The 26962-nt window shown below is 38.9% G+C and overlaps 1 protein-coding gene across 1 annotated transcript in view; it reads right to left on the minus strand.

Annotated features, from left to right (window-relative positions):
• Positions 1-26962, minus strand: part of LOC116327224 (voltage-gated potassium channel subunit beta-2-like) — a 104807-nt gene that overhangs the window by 62454 nt on the left and 15391 nt on the right. Inside the window, exons 3-5 of the mRNA XM_031748749.2 lie at positions 9780-9824; positions 9282-9325; positions 7321-7407 (exon numbers count right to left, since the gene is read on the minus strand). Of these exons, the coding sequence (XP_031604609.1) occupies positions 7321-7407; positions 9282-9325; positions 9780-9824 (176 nt within the window). The remainder of the gene's footprint in view (positions 1-7320; positions 7408-9281; positions 9326-9779; positions 9825-26962) is intronic.

Raw genomic sequence — 26962 nt, forward strand, 5'->3', positions numbered from 1 at the left:
TTTAGCACCAAATCATAACAACAGTCACCTCAAGGCACTTTATATTGTAAGGACTGCAGATACAGAAACTGTCTGCTGTGTCACTCACTGATAGCTCCAAATGTGCTTTAAAAGCTAGCTACCTCATATCCAGACTTGTGGCAAAGAGTAAAAAATCTTTCACTATAGCGGAGGAGTTGATTTTGCCTGCTGCTGTACACATGTGTCGTAAGATGAGGAGAGGCTGCTACAAAGAACCTAGTGACCATCCCACTCTCAGACAACACTGTGAGACACCATATCACAGACATGGCCTTAGACCACAGCTGGACTGGCCATCGGGCATACCGGGCATTTGCCTGGTGGGCCGCTCGTGATTTTTCGTTTTTATGGGCCGATAAGTTTTATTTCTTTTCTTTTTTTTAACGGTATAAATGAATAGTGGTGGATTGGCCAGTTGGTCATGATCGACTCTGGGCTGGACCAATTGCAGCCGAGGAGGTCGAACTTTAAAGTTGAGGTGAAAAGGAACGCAATTTGTCCCATACTACTTCAGCTAGAAAGTTGCTAATTCAATCATGAAACTGATCAATGATCAGCTGATTGGCTTTTCTCTCTGCGCCAGAAAGAGGAAACCAGTGGAGATCGCACTAAACAACAGCAGCACGTTTAAGCTTGATAAGCTGTTGTTAGAATTTATTTAATATTACTTTCTAGAATCAGCTGATGTTTGCTTTTACGGCTGTGGCTCCCACAGCCGTAAAAGCTGCTGGTCATGATATCGGTTTGGATATGTGGTGAGAGGGAAACGTGAAGATGAAACCAGGAGATGTCCTTACTCAATCATCAGAGCTGAACAGGTGATGGAGAAACAGGTTTACTTTTTAGGTGACATGAATGAGTTGAAGAGGAGTTATGAACTGTTTCTGAGAGACAAATAACACCAGGATCCTTTTCTATGTAGCTGACAGCTACTTGTGCAGGGGCGGGTCTAGCAAAGTTTTGCCAGGGGGCCAGGTAAGGCATTAACAGGGAAAGGGAGGCACAAAGAAATACTTTTCTTTCTTATTCTCATTTAAAATGTCTAGTTTTTAATAAATAATTATCTGAATCTTACAACCAAAGTTTTTATCTGATGTAAAATGTGTAGAAATCTGTTATTGTATTTAGTAAATATTAAGTCTAGTATATACACTAGCACTAGATTTACTAAACTTGCGCAAATTTGTGTAACTTCCCTCAACCCAACACCTCCTAGAATTACTGGCTTTTTTATTTTCTGGTGCAAGTCCCAAGGTGTTAATCATCCCTGCTGAGATTTTCACAGGTCGTCAGCTCGTTTCTCCTCCAGCTTTTGTTGTGCAAACCACCCATTATCCTTGAGGCCTGGCACATTTGCATTTGCTCACTCAGAGTTGCTCAGATCCAAGCCAGGCCAAACCTCTGTGTTACAACTTTCAGAAATGCCTGCCGTATCTATACAAAATATCCCACACATTGACTGACCTGCAAATATGAAAGACACACATTCACACCTTCCTTGAGTCTCAGCACAGATCTTCCATTGTTCCATTGTCACTGTGTATGTGAGGAAGTGGCATTGCTTGACTACAGCACAGTGCTGTGCATAAAAGCAGACCGACCAGGTGGGAGAATCATTATTTTTACTGCAGCCTAGCTCTGTCACACGGCACGAAGGGCCCCAAACGCGCAGCTCACTGGAAACAGGAAGTAGGAGGAGGGGCTGCCTCACATACAAGGTCTTAAATAATCAGGCCCCATCTTATCTTAATGACCTTGTGGTACCATATCACCCTATTAGAGCACTTCGCTCTCGCCTGCAGGCCTACTTGTTGTTCCTAGAGTATTTAAAAGTAGAATGGGAGGAGAGCCTTCAGTTTTCAGGCCCTCTTCTGTGGAACCAGCTTCCAGTTTGGATTCGGAGACAGACACTATCTCTACTTTCAAGATTAGGCTTAAAACTTTCCTTTTTTCTAAAGCATATAGTTAGGGCTGGACCAGGTGACCCTGAATCCTCCCTTACTTATGCTGCAATAGACGTAGGCTGCCGGGGATTCCCATGATGCATTGAGTTTTTCCTTTCCAGCCACTCACTATGTGTTAATAGACCTCTCTGCATCGAATCATATCTGTTATTAATGTCTGTCTCTCTTCCACAGCATGTCTTTCATCCTGTTTTCCTTCTTCACCCCAACCGGTCGCAGCAGATGGCCGCCTCCTGAGCCTGGTTCTGCCGGAGGTTTCTTCCTGTTAAAGGGGAGTTTTCCTTCCCACTGTCGCCAAAGTGCTTGCTCATAGGGGGTCATATGATATGATTGTTGGGGTTTTCTCTGTATTTATTATTGTGCGATCTATTGTACAATATAAAGCGCCTTGAGGCGACTTTTGTTGTGATTTGGCGCTATATAAATAAAATTGAATTGAATTGAAGTGAATTTCTTGTTTGCATTTCTGAGAACGCACATCAGGATGGCCTCCGTATCACTGCCACGCAGGAAAAACCTCTCCGCGCAACAGGCTTTGACCTTGCTTCAGGAAATGGACGAAGCAGACTCTGATGGAGGAGAGGTTTCATTTGTCCAGCAGGCCACTGATACCTCCTCAGAAGAATCTGAAAAGGAGACGGAACAAGAACGCAACATGCTTCCACGGAAGAGGCACCGTGGTACTGGAAAGCCCTGTCTGAGCCACACGGCAAAAGACGGCACTGTGTGGGTAGAGGAGGACATTGGAATGCCCAGTGCAGTAGCAAATCGCTCGTGCTTCACTGCGCAAGCTGGACCCACAGAGTCTGCTAAGGTTTGTCACTGCCATAGTAGATATGATATTTATATAAACCCATTTAGAGTGAGGTTCATGTAAATTTACCATTCTCTATTTGTTTATCTTCCAACAGCATAAAATTACAAGTGTGCTCCAAAGCTTCCTTTGCCTGTTAGACCTGGGAATGCTGCAGACCATCAGGGAGTGTACGGTCTATCAAGCCCACAGAACAGAGCGGGACTGGAATTTGTCAATTGTTGAACTGATGGCATTCATTTCAATTCTGTTTGTAAGAACAATCATGTGTCCCATTGGTGCCATTCTAGATTGCTGGTCAGAAAGATTTCTGATTTCTGACCAGGGAAGAACAGGTGAAAACAGACAAATTTGCGGCAATCTCCGACATCTGGACATGCTTCAACAAGAACTTTGCTAAGAGTTTCACTCCAGGAGAACACATGACCATAGATAAACAGCTGTTCCCTACCAAGGTTCGTTGTCCATTCACACAGTATATCGCAACCAAGCCAGAGAGATTTGGAATCAAGTTCTGGATGGCCACGGACTTGGACACCAAAATATGTCTGCAACACATCTCCTTACTTGGGAAAGGACCCCAGTCATCAGAAGGGAGAGAGGCTTGCAGAGAATGTGGTCACGAAACTGATGGAGCCGTTTTTGGATGATGGGAGAAACGTCACAATGGACAATGTCTTTACTTCACTGTCACTGACGCACAGACTGCTGCAGCGCAAAACAACATTACTGGGCACGGTGAATAAAGTCCGGCTTGAACTTCCTCAACTTGCAAAATAAACTGCACAGCGAGAGGTATTCTCCACTTCAGTGCTTAGAAGTGGCCTGTTTACCTGTGTAACATGTCACAAATTCACCTGTGCCAAATGCAGGGATGATGGACACTGGGTCTGCAAATGCTGTAAAGTTTGAAAGACTTTGAAATAAAACAGACTTGTGTACCCATATATTGTGAATGTGTGTCTTTTGTATCGATACAGCAGGAATTTCTGAAGGTTGTAACACAGAGGTTTGGTTCTATATATATGTGTGTGTGTATATATATATATATATATATATATATATATATATATATATAGATAGATATATATATATATATATATATATATATATATATATATATATATATATATACATCGCAAGTTCGATTCCCGCCTGGGGCGTCTGTATCCAGTAAGGGTCCTAAGGCTAGACCCCCTATGCTAAGCAAGCCTACCGCAGACATGAGCGAGACAGATAAATATGAAGGCATGCCGGCTCGGACGTCGCCCAGATCAACAAGGTCCGCGTCAGGTGTTGAGACAAGTGGGCTACTGGAACAAGAAGGCATCGGTGGGCAAGAGACGAAAACAGGGTGTTGTTGGAATGCTACTACGCAAGTAACCCTGGCGGAAGGGGTTACATGAATAGGTGACTCCCAAGCTAGGCGAGTGGCTCCAGCAGATCCCGGGAAAAACATCGGAGATCTCTGGCCAGAAGAGCGCAGTCCTGGGAACAGCTAAGATACTGCGCAGGACCCTCAAGCTCCCAGGCCTCTGGTAGAGGACCCGAGCTTGAAGGATAAACCACCCGCAGGGGCGAGATGGGTGTTAAGTTGTATGTATGTATATGTATGTAAGGTGTGGATATATAACTCTGTGAATATATGTTTATGGACAGGCATGCAATGTAGTGACAAGGATTGACAAGAAGAAATACTGCACATAAAAACTAGCATGGTGTATTGTAGGCTTCAGGTACTTTGTTGTTGAGTCTGACAACGATTGGAAGGAAAGACCTTCTCCTGGTTCTCTCCTGTCTCCTGAATCTCTCCTGGTTGGGGGTTGGGGGAGGGTATGTTTGCACAACAAAAGCAGGAGAACAATGGAGCTGAAGGCCTCTCAGGGGGGTGCTAGGTTCAGGGGAATTTACGCAAATTTGCGCAGGCCTAGTAAATCTAGTAGTAGGGACTTGCACCAGGAAAAAATGCTCAGTAATTCTAATGCTAGTAAGTTATAGTATTTTTTTCCTTTGGGAAGGTACCATCTGTGCAGTCTGCAATTCTGTTGAAGAAAGATGTTGAATCTATTTAATTACAGGAGAAAAATAATAGATTTCTGTGCATTTGTTTTACACGTGCATTAAATAAAAATCAGTTATGTCAATTAAGCATCTTGAGGCAGAGGGTGGGGGAGTGGTTCCCTTTTTCTTTTTTTTTTGCTGGGAGATGGCAACCCTATTAGTTAGGTATATGTAATTACAAATTAGGTTGTTTTATATTTTTGCTAAGTACTGTTTAGAATACCAGAATAGGGAGGATGGTGTAGGTTTAAGTATATTATAAAGGCTTTATGGCTTTTCCTATAATACCATGGTGGGCCGGTCACTAGTCAAAATGCCCGGGCTGATTTTTTGTCCCAGTCCAGCCGTGGCTTAGACATACAGCATCAGCTTCTGGAAAGAATAAAAAGTAGTCCATTTTTCTCTTTGCAACTACACGAGTCCACTGATGTCACGAATGGTACATTGCTGCTGGTTTTTGTGCGTTATCGCTGGGACAGCTGTTTTGTGGAGAGCTACCAACACGAGCCATGGCTCAGGAATGTTTTCGCTGCATTGACAACTACTTCACTGAGAATAACCTGGACTGGCAGAACTGTGGTGGGGTCTCAGTAATGGTGCAGCTTCAATGACTGGCAGGCATCACGGCATCACTAGGCAGATTCTTGATCGTGTACCAGAAACTAAATGGACCCACTGTTTTCTCCACCGTGAAAGCCTTGCAGCAAAAAAGATGTCACCAGATTTGCATGAGGTGATGGATCTAAGTGTGAAACCATCAACTTCATTAAAAATAATGCTGTGAACTACAGATATTTTGCCAAGCTTTGTGAGAACATGGAAGCAGATCATGTCCAGCTGCTCTACCACAATGAGGTGAGATGGCTTTCAAGAGGACTGGTCCTCAAGTGTTTGTTGAAACTGAGGAATGAGCTTTGTTCTTTTCTCACGAAGAAAAAATCTCTTCTTGCACATTATTATTCCAACTCAAAGTTCACAGATAAGCTTGCCTACCTACATTGTTTTTACTGTTGAACCATCTCACTTCAAGGGAGAAACAGCAACATGTTTTTTGTTGCAGACAAAGCTTTCAAGAGGACGCTTGCTTTGTGGACTAAGAGGGCCCAGGAAAAGAGGATGGACATGTTTCCACTTTTGTCTTACATCTTGGAAAACTCCCCTCAGGTGAAAATCAGTGACCCTGTCTGTCAGCACCTTTCACAACTGACAGAGAAATTTGATAAATATTTCCCTGATTATCTCAGAGAAGGACACGTGGATTTTGGATCCATTTTCTGTGGATCCCACTGAAAACGATGTTGCTTTGCCCACACATCTGGAATTCCAGCTTCTGGAAGTTCCCACTGACAGCACTTTAAAGTTCCATTGGGGCAAACTAAACCTGGGCTCCTTCTGGATTGGTGTCTCAAAGGAGTACCCATGTCTCTCACTGATGGACACTTGTGGCTACAACCAAGATCAAAGCCCGAAACAGACTCAGAGTAACAGTGGAAGCTACTCTGAGAGTGAGACTTTCCCCCATTTCACCCAGACTGGATCTGATTGTGTCTCAGGGGCAGGCTCAAGTGTGTCATTAGGAGGTGAATATTAAAGGGGAGTTACAGCTTGCCAAAAAAATGGACTGTTGTGACTGTTTGTTGTTGTTCATTTGTCTCAAATATAAAGAGTAAAATAAATAATAAATAAATAAATAAATAAACTTCTGGTTCTGCCAATGAAAAAAAAGTTTACTGCCGAAACATCTTTTAGATTCACTCACAGATTATAAGGTTATATTTCATTTGCACTTTATTTACATTTAATAACAGTTTATTTATTTATTCATGTACTTAGAAAATTATTTTGAATGTACATATTATTTATCCAATTTCTATTTTTCCCTTTTTTCCCTTGTTTTTTTTTTTTTTGCTGTAGTAATATTTTTTATTTTTGTGTTATTAAGCCTGACTTGAGCCTTTCAACTTCTAATTGCAGTTTGATTTGTTTCACGAATTGTAAACCCGTTTGATATTTGTACAGGTTCACATACACTTAATAAATAAATGTCTTTATGATTATTACATATGATAATTACACATGATTATTAGATTGCATGTCATCATCATGTTTATTGGACATGGTTTTAGCCATTAAAATGAAGTAGAAATTTTTTAGTTATTAAATATAAATCAAACCAAAAGCAACATTAATTTATTTAATAAATTGATAATATCTGAATGGGCCACTTTGTAGTGGAAAAGTTGGGCCCAGAGGTAAAAAAAAAAAGTTAAGAGCCCCTGATATAAAGCATACTATTAGTTTTTTTTTTCTTTTTTTCCCCCAGAAGTGAAAAAAGAATCTCTAATAAAGCAGACCAGAATAAAATGCTACATGGGCAAGCAGACAAACAATGATGAAGTTTATTTAAATAAGGGCTATAACACTAGCCCTATAGGAGTGGGAGGATTAGTATACACATACCTTCAATAGGTGTATTGGGATCTGGCCGATTCGCAAAAACGATGTCTACATACTCCAGCTGAAGCCTGTCAAGTGATGCTTTCAGACCTGTTTTATAAAGAGGAGTTTTATATATATATGTTAGTGCTGTCAATAGATTAAAAAAATAACCAATTAATCGCACATTTTTCTGTAATTAATTGCGATTGCAATTACATTTTTAACTTTATGTTTAAGCTTGTAACAGACATTTATGCAATATAATGAAGTAAATGCAGAATAAACACAAAGAATGTATGCTTAAATTCAAAGAAAATTTGAATAGCTTTCTTCAATCTTTTAACACAGGTTCTCTCCTGTGAAATACAAAACGTATATACTAATAGGTAAGTATACACTAACATATAATATATATTAGTGCTGTCAAACACTTAAAATGTTTAATTTTATTCATCACAGGGTTATTGTGGGTTAATTTTGATTAATCACGATTAAATATCATTCATTTTTATTTTGTATTAATCGCATTTCATTTTGCATGAACAAAGACACTCGGGAAAATATACGCACTTAGCATGTGTATTGAACATCTTGAACATTCATGTTAACAAAAAACTCTGTAAGCATTTAGCCAGTCTCTCTCTGTCACTCTTGGGGAAACACTTCAATTCCTTGAAACGAGAAACCAAAGCTAAGTAAAGCGCGTCATCTCAACAATATTAATAGGTCTGCAGTTTGTTGCAATCCACTTGGCAATTATGTCAGTCAATATTTGTGAGGTAGACTTACTGAGTCCCCAATGCTCCGTGAGTGGTTTGTCGCAAGCTGGGTGACATGTTAGCCAAAGTCCGAGCAGCAGCCCCGGCTAATGTATGCTTCGCGTCAATGTGATATTTTAAGCTTGAAGTGCTTCGGTGAAAAGAAAATTCCTTCTTGCACAATGTGCAAAATACTTTATGTCAGTCGACTGTTCCATCTTGTTATTTATTTAATACTCAAATTTCCCATCGACAGGGCCGATATGCGTTTATCATTTTTCATATTGAGTGGATAGGTTCAGCATGTGCAAAGGTAACTCTACTTGGATAAATCCCCCGAAATGTGTTGACAGAGACTTTTCTGGGATTTTGAGTCATTCTGCACTCCAGATGCGTTAATTGCATTAACAATTTTAATTTCGTTGAGCCTGATGGTGCATTAATTTGTGTTAACATGTCAATTTTGACAGCACTAATATATATATTCCTACAAGGAATGAGTTATTGCCAACAATGTGGACCAAGCTTATGCAATGGGTGTATTAATTGTATAGATATATTTTTGCTACTCTGACATCAGACAGAAATGTCTGACTAGGTCAAACTAGTTAAACTCTATTTCCAGCTTTCAGACATTATGTATCTTTTCAAATCATCAGATGTCATTTTAAGTCTATCCTGCTAAGAAGCTATTCCAATACTTAGGTCAAGACATGTTTTGACGTACCAAACCAAGAGATTTAAAATTAATCAGTAAAGATGCAAATCAAGTGCAGGCTGTCTACTCGATTTCAAGTGAATTAAATAAAAAATTTCCTAAGCATTTATGGGTCTATGTATAAAAATTGTAGACAAACCTATTCCCACTGTATACAACTGGATAATTTAACATAATCATAACTAAAATGCTAACTGAATCATGTATTTAAAATTTCAAAACATGTTTAAAAAGAGTTTTACTTATTTTTTAAACTGTAATTAAACTCAGTGTCTGGTGCTGGAGACACTCAACAAACCAATATTTTTATTTTCCATGCTTAGAAAATGTTTTTCCCTCATTTTCAAGCATCTAATTCTCACCTAATTATTAACTGCTTTTCTTTGAAAAACAGACTAAAAACGTTTTTGGTGACAAAAACAAAACAAAACTATGTCCCCAGTATGCAAACTATCAGTGCTGGGGAAAAAATATTTCAAATTCACAGTTGTAGCTAATAATCTTACCTTCAAGTATATGTTTTCTAGATAATCCTCTCTCCATTTCTGCTCTGAAAAACAAACATAATAAATGAAATTCAAAATTTAACATAGTGCTTTTTAACAACACTACAGATAGATAGATAGCCTTGAAAAAGTATTTGCCTTTTTCCCATGCTGTTGCATCCTGGGGTAACAGGTTGAAGGTTGCAGATACAAACAGACTCAATAAACTGATCCGCAAGGCCACTAATCTTGTGGAGATGGAACTGGACTCCAGCCTTAAACATTACTATGTAGTGTCGGAGAGGCGAAAGACAATGCTGGACAATACCTCCCACCCACTGAATAACTATTAGCCAGTCATAGGAGCATGTTCAGTGAGAGAAACCTCACTGAACACTGAACCTCTATCTGTCAGCACCAGTTCCCTATAATTAATCATCATCATCATAGAAAGTGAGATGAGTGGGCAACCTGAGAGAGAAAACATGTATACTTTAAGAAAAGACAATGAATACTTACTTTCCACCCCAGAAGATTTTGGTGGTGATAACTAAACTGGAGCGTCTTCAGAAAAGACAAATAAATACAAAAATCAGACTGCTGGATTCCAATTGTCTCAAAAAAAATTCAATAAGAAAAATGAGAAGGACACCTTCTTAAAAATAAACAGAAGTAAAATCAACATTTTTATTGCCTAGTTATATCTGCAATATACATATTGCACATTATATATATATATATATATATATATATATATATATATATATATATATATATATAGATAGATAGATACATAAATTCCCCGCTCGCCCCTCAAGCGGCAGTCAGTCTATCCTCAATCTCGGGTCCTCTAACAGAGGCCTGGGAGCTTGAGGGTCCTGCACAGTATCTTAGCTGATCCTAGGACTGCACTCTTTTGGACAGAGATCTCTGATATTGTTCCTGGGATCTGCTGGCGCCATTTGCCTAGCTTGGGAGTTACCGCACCTAGCGCGCCGATTACCACTGGGACCACAGTTACCTTCACCCTCAACATTTTCTCAAGCTGTTCTTTGAGCTCTCGGTATTTTTCGAGCTTCTCGTGTTCCTTCTTTCCTATATTGCTGTCATTGGGAACTGCTATATCTACCACTACGGCCATCTTCTTCTGTTTGTCTACCACCACTATATCCGGTTGGTTAGCCACCACCATTTTGTCTGTCTGTGTCTGGAAGCCACACAGGATCTTAGCTCGGTCATTCTCCACCACCGTAGGGGGCGTCTCCCATTTTGACCTTGGGACATCCAGGCCATATTCGGTACAGATGTTTCTGTATACTATGCTGGCTACTTGGTTATGGCGTTCCATGTATGCCCTGCCAGCTAGCAGCTTACAACCTGCAGTTATGTGCTGGATTGTCTCAGGGACATCTTTACACAGCCTGCACCTGGGGTCTTGCCTGGTGTGATAGACCCCAGCCTCTATGAACCTTGTGCTCAGAGCTTGTTCCTGTGCTGCCATGATTAGTGCCTCTGTGCTGTCTTTTAGTCCATCTTTGGGTAGGATTTCTGGATATCAGCCACCTCCTCTATCTGCCGGTGTTACATACCATGCAGGGGCCTGTCCTTCCATTATAGTGCCTCCTCTTCCTCCTCATTCTTGGGTTTCTGCTGCCTGAGGTATTCACTGAGCACGCAGTGAGTTGGGGCCATCTTACTGAGGTATTCATGGATGTTTGTTGTCTCATCCTGGACCGTGGTGCTGACAATCACCACTCCCTGGCCTCCTTCCTTCCGTTTAGCTTACAACCTTAAGGTGCTGGACTTGGGATGAAACCCTACATGCATGGTCAGGGGCTTCCTTGTCTTGATGTCAGTGGCTTCTATCTCCTCCTTTGGCCAGCTTATTATCCCAGCTGGGTACCTGATCACAGGCAGGGCATAGGTGTTGATAGCCCAGATCTTGTTCTTACCGTTCAGCGGACTTCTCAGGACTTGCTTGACCCTCTGCAGGTACTTGGTGGTTGCAGCTTTTCTAGCACCTCTTCATGGTTCCCATTTGCCTGTGGGATCCCCAGGTACTTGTAGCAGTCCCCAGCGTCTGCAGTGTTGCCTTCTGGTAGTTCAATCCCCTCAGTTCTGACTATCTTCTCTTTCTTTGTTATCATCCGACTACATTTCTCCAGTCCGAATGACATTCCAATATCATTGCTGTATATCCTGGTGGTGTGGATCAGTGAATCGATGTCTCGTTCACTCTTGGCATACAGCTTGATGTCATCCATGTACAGGAGAAGGCTGACAACTGCTCCATTTCGTAGTTGGTACCATGCAGTTTTGTCCTCAGTTGAGGTCAACAACATCTTATCCCAACTGTGCCATGTGTGTGTGGAAAATTGCTTTTGCCTCACTGTCTGACAGTTTTCATGACATCAACATGTCACCATGTAGACTGGAATATGGAATATGTGTTTTTGCAAAGATGATTGTCAAAGCTACGTTCTGCTGGCCCTATCAGTAACCATCAGCTGACACAGCAAGTCCCACAGTCTACCCTAATTCAGTAGTGTTATTGGTAGCACTTTCTTATACAGCTTAGTAATAAAGTGGTAGGTAAGGGTAACAAGGTAGAAGCAAGAATGTAATAATGCGGCAATTTCTAAGTTATTACCACTCAATTTTCTAAGTAATAACCCCTTAATATCCAAGTAATATTGTGGTAGCAACAGTGGTCACTGTTTATGTAATTGGATGACAACTGCTCCATTATGTAGTCGGTATCCATAGCCAGTCTTGTCAATTATCTCACTGACGGGGTTCAGGCCTATGCAGAACAGCAGTGGGGATAGAGCTTGGTAGATCCCGCACTTGATGGTGACTTGTGCTATGGGCTTGAAGTTGGCCTCCAGTGTTGGCCGCCACATCCCCATTGACTTCCTGATGAAGACTCTTAGGGTCCTGTTGATCTTGTATAGGTCTCGGCATTCGAGGATCCAGGTGTGGGACATTGAGTCATAGGCCTTCTTGTAATCAAACCAGGCAGTGCACAGGTTGGTCAGCCTGGTCTTGCAGCCTCAGCTAAGCAGAAGAAAGGAGGCCGGGGACTGGTGATTGTCAGCACCACGGTCCAGGATGAGACAACTAACATCCACGAATACATCAGGAAGATGGCCCCAACCTAGTGAGCTCAGTGAATACCTCAGGCAGTAGAAACCCATGAAAGAGGAGGTGGTGGAGGAACTATCATGGCAGGACAAGCCCCTTCACGGTGTGTACCACGGGCAGATAGCAGAGGTGGCTGACATCCAGAAATCCTATCAGTGGCTGGACAAAGCTGGCCTGAAAGACAGTACAGAACCACTAACCATGGTAACTGGTAACTGTGGTCCCAGTGGTATTCGGAGCGCTAGGTGCGGTAACTCCCAAGCAAGGCAAATGGCGCCAGCAGATCCCAGGAACAATATCAGAGATCTCTGTCCAGAAGAGCGCAGTCCTAGGATCAGCTAAGATACTGTGCAGGACCCTCAAGCTCCCAGGCCTCTGGTAGAGGACCCGAGCTTGGAGGATAGACCGCCCGCAGGGGTAAGAGGGGAATTATTTTTATTATATATACATATAAAAGGAGCGCATATCCCTGTGTGTTGGTCCTCCCTCCTGTTCGCTGACACCTGTTGTCCCCTTTGGTGGTGGTCCTGAGGGTTGCTGACCTACTATTGCTCATGTGTGTCATCATGTAAGCTAAGGTGGCCTGTTGAGGTCACCTGACCTCAATGAATTTGGGTCATTACCAGCAGGATTCAGCTTTGACAAGGAAGGCAAGTAGTGCTTACCTCATCAAATCTAAAAACAGACATAGATTAAAACAAAGGGATATCTGTCTTTTCATCTCAGACTGTTTGGTCACTGATCAATGATCAGTGGTAATTGGTCATGGTCATGACAATTTGTATATTAATGATCAAGGAATTGACATCACACCCCATTTTTTGTCAGTGGTGCTAGTTTCAGTCATTTTGCAAAGGAACTGTTTAAAAGGTTGGGGAAACTTGGAGTTAGCTGAGAATGAAGAAGTAATTTAGACGAGTTACGAAACATTTCTCCCACTGAAAACGCTATGTCCAAATGTGTGACCCGGTGTGTATTGCAGGACCGGGTTCTCCGATGGCAAGCCTTAGTTTGCTTCCAGATTCGTGGTTCTCTGTGTCCGGGACCTGGTACTTCGGTGTATAGTGGCTCAAAATAGACAGAGTTTGTTCAAAGAGGCGGTAACTTGAGTATAGTTTCTAGCAAATTAGTGGTAGAGATTCACAAAGCCAAGGGAGCATTTTAACCATTTCCGAGAGGAAATAGGAAACTCAATGACTTTCTTTACCTTTTTGGCTTCGGTCTTCATTTGCACACTCTCAAGTATACACTATTTTGCCAAAGGTGTCTGCCTTTACACTGTATTTATGGAAATTTTTGATCATTCTTCCAGAATGCACATTTATGATGTCTGAAATTGTCGTTGGACAAGAAGGCCTGACTCTCAATCTTTGCTCTAATTCATCACAATCTGGTTCCTACAGGTGGATATCAGGACTCTGTGCAGTTCAGTCAAGTTCTTCTACACCAAACTTTATAGACTGTGCTTTTTGCTACGGTGCACAGTGATGTCAGAACAGGAAGGGGCCATCCCCAAACTGTTTCCACAAAGTTGAGGGCATGAAATTGTCCAAAAAGCCTTGGTATGCCAAAGCATGTCTCTGGAACTAAGAGGCCAAAACCAATTCCTGAAAAAAACAACCCCCCACCATAATCCTCTCTACACCAAACTTTACCCTTGGCACAGTGCAATCAGATAAGTGTTTTTCTTCTGGCAACTGTGAAACCCAGACCATTCCATCAGATTGCCAGACAGGGAAGTGTAATTCGTCACTCCACGTCTTGACCTCTCTAGAGTCCAGCGGTGACGTACTTTACACCATTGCTTTTGATGCAGCTGCTTAGCCATGGAAACCCATTCCATCAAGCTCCCTTTGCACTGTTAATGAGCTAACCTGAAGGCCACATTTTGTTTGGGGCAAGTGACTACGCATAAAATCAGCAGTACAGGGAGGGGCCTGTTCATGTGGTGTTCTAAAGCAGTGTTTCCCAACTTTTTGGAGCCACGGCACACCACCAAACAAAAATGTCACAAAAAGCATATTGATAATTTTTCTCTGCGCACCAGGCACTTTCTCCTGACCACTGCTCATGGTAGGGCCTTGATGTGGGTCGGAAAATTTCGATCGCTTAGGGTACTAATCAGGTGGAACCAGATAATCTTCTACGGCACACCTGATCATTTCTCACGGCACACCTGTGTGCGGTGGCACAGTTGTTGGGAAACACTGCTCTTAAGGTCAAAACTAGAATTTTAAAATGGAACTTAGATCTGATTCGTAGCCAGTTTAGCGACCACTGGAGAAGCCAGCCCAGCAATCTACCTGTGACTACGAAAGAGAAAAGAAAAGACATAATAAAAAAATCACCTAAACCTGACCAGACCACAACTGCTGCTTCAGGAGTGATTTTCCATGACATCATTTCTCCACCACAAGCCTTTCTCAGGGGAGGTCAGTTGCTGTGGAGTGTTCCTGCTCCAGTGCTAGCTGGCCTTTATGCGTCCCATAGCGCTTTTTCTCACGATGCCACCAAGCTGTCCTTTGTGATTGGCTACTTACAAGATTAAGGGTCTAATGTGGGCAGAGGCTTATTTACTGTCGCGAGCCATTTTTATGTGTTTATTCTAAGAGTTTGTTTAGAAGCTTAAGGGATCCTTTGCTCACCCTCTCAGTGGGAGCACAGTGCCAAGGCACCTACTGGACCTTCGGCAGGGAAACAAATGTGTGGACGAGCATGTCATTAAGTTCCGCACACTTGGGGCTTGTTCCGGTTGGCCCGCTGACATACTCCATGGAACGTTGTTGAATTCCCTCAATGACTCCACGAAGGACCAGCTAACATCCCAGGATGAGCTGTCCTCCTTTGAGGATCTCATTTCCCTCATTTTGAGGTTCGATAATCGACTCTATGAGAGAAAGAGTGGTAAATGGGCTAGTTGTTAGTCTTACTTTCATTGAATGATTCCATGTCAAGTGCGTAATTCTGTTTCTTTTCCTATCGCTAGAGACTCCAACCCCGTATCACTCCCTGACATTCACCCTATTAGGAACACAGTTTCTTCTACTACTGCTACAGATCAAATTCAACCACTGGATCACCACAACTGCTCTTTTTGCCTGCCCACCCTTTCATCAGGAACTCATTGGTCTCATTGATTTCCCTGCTCTGCCTGATCTATCCTCTCCTTCCCTAGATCCAGCCTGCCCTTATGCTGCTTGCTGGTCTCTTGCCCAGTTAAACTCTGTGTTCCAAGTAACCCTTAATTTCCTTTTGCACATATTTAAGGAATTATTGTTTTCCTCAGTTTGTGTTGAAGTCAGTAAAGTATCCCAAAGCTTATTCTGCATCTCACTGCGCCTTTCCCGAGTCCCGCACTTGAGCCCAACTAAGTTATTCACTTTGTGAGTATGTCTTAAAAGATACTATATAAATGAAATTTTACTTACTTGGACCACCTCCAAAGGGGACAAGCAACACTGGGTGTTAAATACTTGTGACTCTCCATCTTTTATTTTTAGAACCAAAGAAGCTTCTAAGATGAAAGGTGAAACATCAAGTCCAGTTGCCTTCTATTTTTAAGCTTTTTAAGACAAATGTGCCAGAAAAGTGTGATCAAATGGACCTAACACATCTTTTAAATTACATAATTAGAAAGGGTGAATGCCAAAATGAAGAAAAAATCTGTGAAAAACTAAATACATTTTTCATTAGCCTGAAGTTTTCAATTCATATATTATATATTATTTATTTATAATAATAATAATAATAATAATAATAATAATGATAACATAGCATGATATGTCATGTTTTCTAATTTATCATTCAGGTTACATTTACCTAATTTTAAGACCTGCTAACGACCTGGTTGTTTTTATTATGTACTGATATGTAAAACCTGTATAACCTTTAAATTTCTTTTCACCAAGATGGTGTGCTCTGGTTGAGAGGACAGATTTGATCACACCTATTCCATTGAGATTCTTACCAGAGCTGAACAGATACCTAAATATCTTTGTAATCTTTGGGCTCATCATCATTCCATGCCAGAATTATTAGTGTACTTGTCTAGCTCTCACACTAAATGCAAAGTAGGGCAGTTGTGTAGTAAGTAGTAAGCTAGAAGAACTATGGTTTGAAAATAGGTACCAGATATTGGTGATTTTTTCAAAAAACATTCCAATTCTTTCTGCTGGTGTGGCAGCACTGCATTTGTGGTCTTTTTATTGATAACAAGCCTAAATGCAATATGCGTTCTTGACTAATGAACCACTTGAAATTTTTGCAACAAATACTTTCTCATTTTTATGCCTTCAGTGGCTTTCATACACCTTTTTTGTTCTGCGTCATAAGCGGTCTTCCTGCCTGTAAGGTTCTGCATTTTAATTTTTCAATAAACCACTCCAAAACTAGTCATTTTCATATAGTTACCTATATGTTTAGGTTATGTTTAGGTTATCCTTCCTGCTCCTTCAAATCCCATTCTACTTTGTTCCCACAGATGACCTGTGTATGTGAGAGGTCATTGTCCAGGTGTTTGGAAGAATATGTGCCAGTGATAAGACTAAATACCAATGCAACTAAAATAAATGCAACAGACCATGCACTTGACCATGATCAGTAGCACTTTCTAGTACAGCTGTGTAAAAATGGAGTGGTAACAAGGTGGAAATAAGAAGGTAATAATGTGGACGTTTGCAACTTATTACAACTTAATTATATCAGAGTAATAACCAGTTAATTGCCAAGTACCACAATGGTAGCATAATAGTTACAGCTGAGCAATAATTACACTAAAATATATGTAATTGGATAAAAAGAGGGCAAAACCAAGGGTAATGATGTGGAATAAAGGTATGCCTATGAAGCAAAACCAATTAGTAATAGTAGCCTAATACCATGGCAACAATATAATAACCTGTGTTTTTCTGTGTGTTTCTGTGTATTTGAATTTTCTATTTATTTTTGTTGTTGTTTTAGACAGGCTTCAAATGGTAATAACCTCATAAGAATAAGATGAGAATAATGGCTGATGTTTTAACATATCGGGATGATATTACATGTGATAATGCTTGAATTAATCCTACCTTAGGTTCTGCTTTGCTTAAAAGAAGTGATTTTTTTTTTAATTGAAATTGAAACAGGTGTTTAACAAAATGCTAAACTTGTTAAAAACTTAAACATGTATAAAGAAATCAAAGAAATCAAAAGCTAGCTGGAAAATACCTGATTTTATTTTTATCATGGCTGATATTATTCAATATGAAAAAGAGGTCTATTTAAAACTCTCTTTGAAAAGCTGAAAGGAATTATACATATGAATACACAAGTGTTGCATGGCAGTGTAGGGAATCTTCTGTCACAACATATTTTATATCTAAAAAAAAAGAAGTCTTAATTGAATTCATACTTTAAATGCCCAGTAAGCAAAGATATGCCATACATCTTCTTTCCCCTGCAATTCAAGGTTATGTGGGACAAGGGAGGTTTATCGTCCCAGCTGTCACTGGTGCACCCTGGAAATCATTCCCATGCTGCTAACCACCAGACCACTTTTTTGCCCCCCCCCCAAAAAAATGGATGACCTTTCTTTATTCTGGGTATGTACACTGAACAAAAATATAAATGCAACACTTTTGTTTTTGCTCCTTTTTTTCAAGAGCTGAACTCAAAGACCTGAAACATTTTCTACGTACACAAAAGACCCATTACTCTCAAATACTGTTCACAAATCTGTCTAAATCTGTGTTAGTGAGCACTTCTCCTTTGCCGAGATAATCCATCCCACCTCACAGGTGTGGCATGTCAAGGTGCTGATTAGACAGCATGAATATTGCACAGGTGGGCCTTAGACTAACCACAACAAAAGGCCACTCTGACATATGCGGTTTGATCACACAGCACAATGCTACAGATGTAGCATCATAAATGTATTTGGTATTGATAGCTATGGTTAGCTAGACTGTAAAATAACACTTATATAATTAAGTCTGCCTCTGCCAAGAGGCACACTTATTACTATTCGTCGGATTTATTATTTCTTATTAAGTGTGCCTATGCCAAGAGGCACACTTATTACTATTCGTCGGATTTATTTTAAGTGTGCCTATGCCAAGAGGCACACTTATTACTATTCGTCGGATTTATTTTTATTAGGTGTGCCTATGCCAAGAGGCACACTTATTACTATTCGTCGGATTTATTAAGTGTGCCTATGCCAAGAGGCACACTTATTACTATTCCTCGGATTTATTATTCTTATTATTAAGTGTGCCTATGCCAAGAGGCACACTTATTACTATTCCTCGGATTTGTTATTCTTATTAAGTGTGCCTATGCCAAGAGGCAAACTTATTACTATTCCTCGGATTTATTATTAAGTGTGCCTATGCCAAGAGGCACACTTATTACTATTCCTCGGATTTATTATTCTTATTATTAAGTGTGCCTATGCCAAGAGGCACACTTATTACTATTCTTCGGATTTATTATTATTATTGTGTGGATGCCCTCAAACGGCTTCTACACTATTGAGTTCCTGTTTCTCTTTATTGTGTGGATGCCCTCAAAGGGCTTCCACACTATTGAGATCCTGTTTCTCTTTATACTTAATTATGATTTATTCTGGTTGCTTCCGTACAATTCTGCTAAAACTTGCTTGTTTTTGAAACTTAACTACTTTCTCATACTTTCACCTAGAAACTCCATTCAAACTTTAAAATGTTCTCAGATTATTGGGCTATTCCTGTATGATTCAGCTGTTTCAGATCTTCTACCATTTTAATCTTCTACCTCTTTAAGTTTTCAGTTGCAAAATTGTGATTTTTCAGAAAATACATGCGTTGTTATGGTTGCTATGCAATTAACTCACAGTGTACACTCGTCCATTCTGAATTTTCTCTTCATGTCTGAACAACTTCTTGCTACTCGCTCAATTTCCACTCAACCCCCACAAATTATACATCAAAACGTAGGTATTTTTGCTGGCTTTCAGAAAATGTCACTAGCATTGTTGTGTGAGTTACAGATATTTTGCAAATCTCCTCAGACCAACACAAAGTCTGAAAACGCTCCATAGAAAGTCAATGGAGAGTTTGTTCAAAATCAGCACTGGATTTCTCTAATGAGAGGCATTTTCAAATTGTCATATCTCCTTAACGAAACAAAGTTGAGACATGACGCTTGTGCCAATATATCTTCAGACATCCCTGGTGCTCACAATTCAAGAATTTTTTTCTCACCTATTACCGTTTCGCCATGAATTACATTTGTTTGAGGGTAGGAAATTCGTGCCTTGCTCAGATCTCTTCAGATTTCAAACTCTGGAAATGAGGCACTTTTTTCTCTCGTCAGATCTTTTTGATGGATTTCCACAGAGACCTGAAAATTCCCATGACTGTTCAACAAAGCCTGCAGTTTCTTACGGTGAAAGAATGATTTTGATGCTCCATATAGATTTAGAGTTACAAAACGTTGTTTGAGGGCAAGTCAAGGCAGTTTTGCTTTGCCCCTACTCAGTTACAGTGTATTACAAGTCATATATCTTCAATAATTTATATTTTATCTCTGAATTAAGAAGACCTGCAGATTCCCCCATCTCTTCTGAACAAAACGGTGTCAGATTGAGCGTTCTAGCCCCTACGGTTAGGAAATTATGGCCATTTGCTCGAGGGGAATCCTGAATGTGAGAAATACACTGCAGAAAACTCATACCTCTCTCTGTGTCTGTGTGTGTAAGGGCTGATTACAGCAGGTGCAGCTAATTTAACTGACCTAGATATACCAAGCCCAGACTCTTAACAGCCACTGTTGTCTTTAGGCTCTGTGTATGTGTATTTTTGTGTGTGTGTATCAATATTTCTCCCATGTTAAAGTATTACTCCTCCATAATAGTATTTGTGCTAAATCAAAGTACTTCTACTACATCTTAGTACTTCTGCTCAATCATAGTAATTCTGGGAAATCATACTATTTTTGCAAAATCATGGTATTTGTGCCAAATCATGGTTTTTGTGTGAAATCGTGACATTTTTGATATGTTATAGTATTACTAGTAGGTGGAGGTATTTCTGTCATGTTATAGTATATGTGCTGAATATAGTATATCTGCCAAATCATAGTATTAATGCCACATTACAGTATTTCTGCTAAAAAGCAGAAATAGTACCTTTTAGCAGAAATTTCTGTCAAAAGATATTATTTATGTTAAAACATAGTATTTCTGCTAAATCATAGTATTTGTGCCAAGTCATAGTATTTGTACTAAGTCATAGTACTTGTGCCAAATCATAGTATTTGTACCCAATCATAGTATTTCTACCATATCATCGTATTTGTGCCAAATCATGGTATTTTTTTTTGCCAAATTATGGTATTTGTGCCAAATCATGTTATTTGTGCCCAATTAAAATTTCTGTTATGTTATAGTATTACTACTAAGTCGTAGAATTTCTGTTATGTTATAGTATATCTGCTGATTATAGTATATGTGCCAAATCATAGTATTTATAGCAAATGATAGTATTTGTGCCCAAACATAGTATTTCTTGCCAAATTGTAGTATATGTGCAAAAACATACTATGTCTGCAAAATCACAGTATATCTGTTATGTTATAGTATTACTACTGAGGCATAGTATTTCTACCAAATCAAAGTATTCCTTCAAAATCATAGTATTACTGCAATTTCATAGTATTTGAGTGAAACTGTAGTATTTGTGCAAAAACATACTATGTCTGCAAAATCACAGTAAATCTGTTATGTTATAGTATTACTACTAAGGCAAATTTTTTCTCCCAAATCATAGTATTCCTTCAAAATCATAGTATTACTGCAATTTCATAGTATTTGAGTGACATCGTAGTATTTGTGCAAAAACATACTATGTCTGCTAAATCACAGCATATATGTTATGTTAAAGTATTAGTACTAAGTCACAGTATTTCTGCCAATTCGTAGTATTTGTACAAAATCATGGTACTTGTGCCAAATCATACTATTTTTTGCAAATCATACTGTTCGAACCAAAACATAGTATTTTTACGAAGTCATAGTATTTCTTCTAAATTATAGTATTTCACTCAAATCTCAGTAGTTGTGCTGAAACGCAGTATTATTGCCAAATCATAGTATTTGCACTGAAACATAGTATTTCTGCCATTAAGAGTATTTCTACTATATCATAGTACTTGTGACAAATCATAGTATGTCTGCCACATTGTGCTAGTTGTGCAAAAACATAGACTGTCTGCAAAATCATAGTATATCTATTATGTTATAGTATTACTACTAAGTCGTAGACTCTCTATTTTGTTAAAGTATATCTGCTGAATACAGTATATGTGCCAAATCATAGTATTTATAGCAAACCATAGTATTTGTGCTAAAACATAGTATTTCTGCCAAATTGTAGTTTTTGTGCAAAAACATAGAATGTCTGCAAAATCCCAGTATATCTGTTATGTTATAGTATTACTACTAAGGCATAGTATTTCTAACAAATCATAGTATTCCTTCAAAATCATAGTATTACTGCAATTTCATAGTATTTGAACAAAATCGTAGTATTTGTGCAAAAACATACTATGTATACAAAATCACAGTATATCTGTTATGTTATAGTATTACTACTAAGGCATAGTATTTCTACCAAATCATAGTATTCCTTCAAAATCATAGTATTACTGCAATTTCATAGTATTTGAGCGAAATTGTAGTATTTGTACTAAATCATGGTACTTGTGCCAAATCATAGTATTTTTTGCAAATCATATTATTCAAACCAAAACATTGTATTTGTACGAAGTCATAGTATTTCTTCAAAATCATAGTATTTCACCCAAATCTCAGTAGTTGTGCAAAAACCCAGTTTTATTTCCAAATCGTAATATTTTTACTGAAACATGGTACTTGTGCCAAATCATAGTATTTCCGCCATATTGTGCTAGTTGTGCAAAAACATAGACTGTCTGCAAAATCACAGTTTATCTATTATGTTATAGTATTACCACTAAGGCATAGTATTTCTGCAAAATCATAGTATTTTTGCAGAAACATAGTACTTCTGGTAAATCATAGTATTTCTACTAAATCATAGCATTCGAACCAAATCATAGTATTTGTGCCAAAACATTGTTTTTGTACAAAGTCATAATATTTCTTCTAAATCATAGTATTCCAATCAAATCTCAGTAGTTGTGCTAAAACGCAGTATTATTGCCAAATCATATTATATGTACCCAAACATATCAGTTCAACTTATTTAACTCTTCTCAACAGCCCAACACCCCTTCTTCACCCCGTTTCAGCAGGATTGTAAGTTTTTTCACCCCTTTTCAGCACAAATCCCACCTTTTTCAGGTGTTTTCAACAGAAATCTATTTTTTAGCAGAAATTCTGTTGATTTACCTGTTTTCAGTGCAACGTTCTACTTCTTTACCTCTTTCCAGTAGAAATTCTGCTGATTCACCTATTTTAAGCAGAATTTTCAGCCTTTCACCTCTTATCAGTACAAATCTCAGCATCTTCTGCTCATTTCAGAAGGAAACTTTTCACCTCTTTTCAGTACAAATTTGAACTTCTGTACCCCTTTTAAGCAGAATTTTGCCTTTTCACGTCTTTTCAGCAAAAGATTTTGCTTCCTTACTTGTTTTCAGCATAATTTTTCAGTTTCTTTACTGCCATACAATTTTTGCAGCTTTTCATCTTTTTCAGTCATTTTCAGCAGACAGCTTCAGCGTTCCTGCATCCACACAGCATTTTCGCAGGAAATGCAAACTTTTTCTAGTTGTGTGGATGCTGGAAGCATATTGTTTTCCTGTTTCTCTTTATTCTTTATTGTGTGGATGCCCTGAAAGGGCTTCCACACTATTGAGTTCCTGTTTCTCTTTATTGTGTGGATGCCCTCAAAGGGCTTCCACACTATTGAGTTCCTGTTTCTCTTTATTCTTTATTCCACTATATTCTAGTTGCTTCCGTACACTTTTTGGCACTTAACTACTCCCACAGTTTTCATCCGATTTTCGCCATTCAAACTTTAAAAAATTCTGCTATTTCTGCTAATGCCTGCTATGACTTTTGGTGCTCATAACTTCTATACTTTTTTGAGATATTGAATTTTTTTTGCCCATTTCTGCCATATTATCAGTGGCGAGATGACCTGTGTTTTAGCTCAGTGAGATGAGCATCCGTTCTCAGACTGGGAGGCCGGGGTTCAAATCCCGCTTATGGCAACATTTCTTTCAGTTAACAGTTAAACTTTTTTAACTCAATTTCAGCTTTTTCACCTCTTTTCAGCAAAACTTTCAGTTTTTTCACCACTTTTCAGCACAAATCCCAGCTTTTTCAGCTATTTTCAGCAAAAACCTCTTTCCAGCAGAATTCTGCTCATTCACCTCTTTTCAGCAGAATTTTCAGAATTTTCACCTCTTTTCAGCCCAAATTCTGCTTATTCACGTCTTCTGCAAAATTTTCAGCCTTTTCACCTCTTATCAGCACAAATCTCAGCTGTTTTCATAAAAAACCTCTTTTCAGCAGAAATTCTGCTGATTCACCTCTTTTTTGCAAAATTTTCAGCCTTTTCACCTCTTATCAGCACAATTCTCAGCAGCTTCTGCTAATTTCAGCAAAATTGTCAGTCTCTCCACCTATTCTTCGTCAGAACGAGTTTGGCTCGGTGAGATGAGTGGCTGCCTTGCGACCAGGAGGGCCAGCTTCAAATCCTGCTCAGGGCGAAATTTTTTTCACCACTTTTCAGCAAAAATGTCTCCGTCTTTACCCCTTTCAGTAGAATTTTTGGCTTTTCACCACTTTTCAGCAAAAATTTTATTCTTCTTCACCTGTTTTCAGCAGAATTTTCAGTTTGTTCACCGCCATATAACTTTTTGCAAGTTTTCAACTTTTTCAGCTTTTCAGCAGACAGCTTCACGGTTAAGGCATCCACACAGCATTTTCGCAGGAAATGCAAATTTTTCTAGTTGTGTGGATGCTGGAGGCATCCACACTATTGAGTTCCTGTTTCTCTTTATTGTGTGGATGCCCTAAAAGGGCTTCCACACTATTGAGTTCCTGTTTTAAACTTTATTCTTCAAGTTGCTGCCCCGTTTTTCGGCACTTAACTACTCCCTCAGTTTTCAGCCGATTTTCTCCCTTCAAACTCTAAACTGTTCTGCTATTTCTGCTAATGTGCGCTATATCTTTTGGTGTTTATTACTATTATACTTTTTAAAATATTACACTTTTTGTGTCCCATTGAAATGAATGGAAAACTTCCACAATTCTGCTAAAACTTGCTTGTTTTTGAAACGTAACTACTTCCTCATACTTTCACCTAGAAACTCCATTCAAACTTTAAAATGTTCTCAGATTATTGGGCTATTCCTGTCTGATTCAGCTTTTTCAGATCTTCTACCGTTTTAATCTTATACCTCTTTAAGTTTTCAGTTGCAAAATTTTGATTTTTCAGAAAATACATGCGTTGTTATGGTTGCTATGCAATTAACTCAGAGTGTGCAATTGTCCTTTCTGAATTTTCTCTTCATGTCTGAACAACTTCTTGTTACTCGCTCAATTTCCACTCAACCCCCACAAATTATACATCAAAACGTAGGTATTTTTGCTGGCTTTCAGAAATTGTCACTATCATTGTTGTGGGATTTACAGATTTTTTGCAAATCTCCACAAAGTCTGAAAACTCTCCATAGAAACTCAATGGAGAGTTTGTTCAAAATCAGCGCTGGATTTCTCTAATGAGAAGCATTTTCAAATCGTCATATCTCCTTAACGAAACAAAGTTGAGACATGACGCTTGTGCCAATATATCTTCAGACACTCCTGATGCTCACAATTCAAGAAGTTTTTTCTCAGCTATTACCGTTTGGCCATGAATTATACTTGTTTGAGGATAGGAAATTTGTCCCTCGCTCAGATTTCTTCAGATTTCAAACTCTGGAAATGAGGCACTTTTTTCTCTCGTCAGATCTTTTGATGGATTTCCACAGAGACCTGAAAATTTCCATGACTGTTCACCAAAGCGTGCTGTTTCTTCGGGTGAAAGAATGATTTTGATGCTCCATAAAGATTTAGAGTTACAAAACGTTGTTTGAGGGCAAGTCAAGGCAGTTTTGCTTCGCCTCTACTCAGTTACAGTGTATTACAAGTCATATATCTTCAATAATTTATATTTTATCTCTGAATTATGAAGACCTGCAGATTCCCCCATCTCTTCTGAACAAAACGGTGTCAGAATGACCGTTCTAACTCCTACGGTTAGGAAATTATGGCCATTTGTTCGAGGGGAATCCTGAATGTGAGAAATACACTGAAGAAAAGCCATAGCTCTCTCTGTGTCTGTGTGTGTAAGGGCTGATTACAGCAGGTGCAGCCAATTTAGCTGACCTAGATATACCAAGCCCAGACTCTTAACAGCCCCTGTACACTTTGCTCTCTGTGTATGTGTGTGTGTGTGTGTGTGTGTGTGTGTTTCAATATTTCTCCCATGTTAAAGTATTACTCCTCCATAATAGTATTTGTGCTACATCAAAGTACTTCTACTACATCTTAGTACTTCTGCTCAATCATAGTATTTCTGCTAAATCATAGTATTTTTGAAAATTCATGGTGTTTGTGCCAAATCATGGTTTTGGGGCAAAACCATAATGTTTATTTTATGTTATAGTATTACTACTAAGTGGAGGAATGTCTGTTATGTTATAGCATATTTGCTGAATACAGTATATCTGCCAAATCATAGTATTTATCCCAAATCATAGTATTTATGCAAAATTGCAGTATTTCTGCTAAAAAGCAGAAATAGTACCTTTTAGCAGAAATTTCTGTCAAAAGATATTATTTATGTTAAAACATAGTATTTCTGCTAAATCACAGTGTTTGTGCCAAATCATAATATTCGTACTAAGTCATAGTACTTGTGCCAAATCATAGTATTTATACCCAATCATAGAATTTCTGCCATATCATCGTATTTGTGCCAAATCATGGTATGTTTTTGCCAAATCATGGTATTTGTGCCAAATCATGTTATTTGTGCCCAATTAAAATTTCTGTTATGTTATAGTATTACTACTAAGTCGTAGAATTTCTGTTATGTTATAGTATATCTGCTGATTATAGTATATGTGCCAAATCATAGTATTTATAGCAAATCATAGTATTTGTGCCCAAACATAGTATTTCTGCCAAATTGTAGTATATGTGCAAAAACATAGAATGTCTGCAAAATCACAGTATATCTGTTGTGTTATAGTATTACTACTAAGGCACCTGCCTGGACTTTTTTTTAGGGGGAGGTAACAATGTTTAAAACAATAACAATAATAATATTTATATTTATAACAAGGTGCAATAATAATTAATGTGCAATAATAACAGTGTGCAATACACATAACACTTATTCTTTTTTTATTTCTAAGTTAATATACTGTGTTGTGTTGTTTGTGTTGCGTTGTGATGTGTCATATCGTGTCGTGTTGTGTTATATGTAGTGCCGACGTAGGACAGTTTTTCCAATTTCATTGTACTACTGTACTATGTATGACTGTGCAATGACAATAAAGAATTA

This window comes from Oreochromis aureus, linkage group 20 (assembly GCF_013358895.1).
Source record: "Oreochromis aureus strain Israel breed Guangdong linkage group 20, ZZ_aureus, whole genome shotgun sequence".
NCBI lineage: Eukaryota > Metazoa > Chordata > Actinopteri > Cichliformes > Cichlidae > Oreochromis > Oreochromis aureus.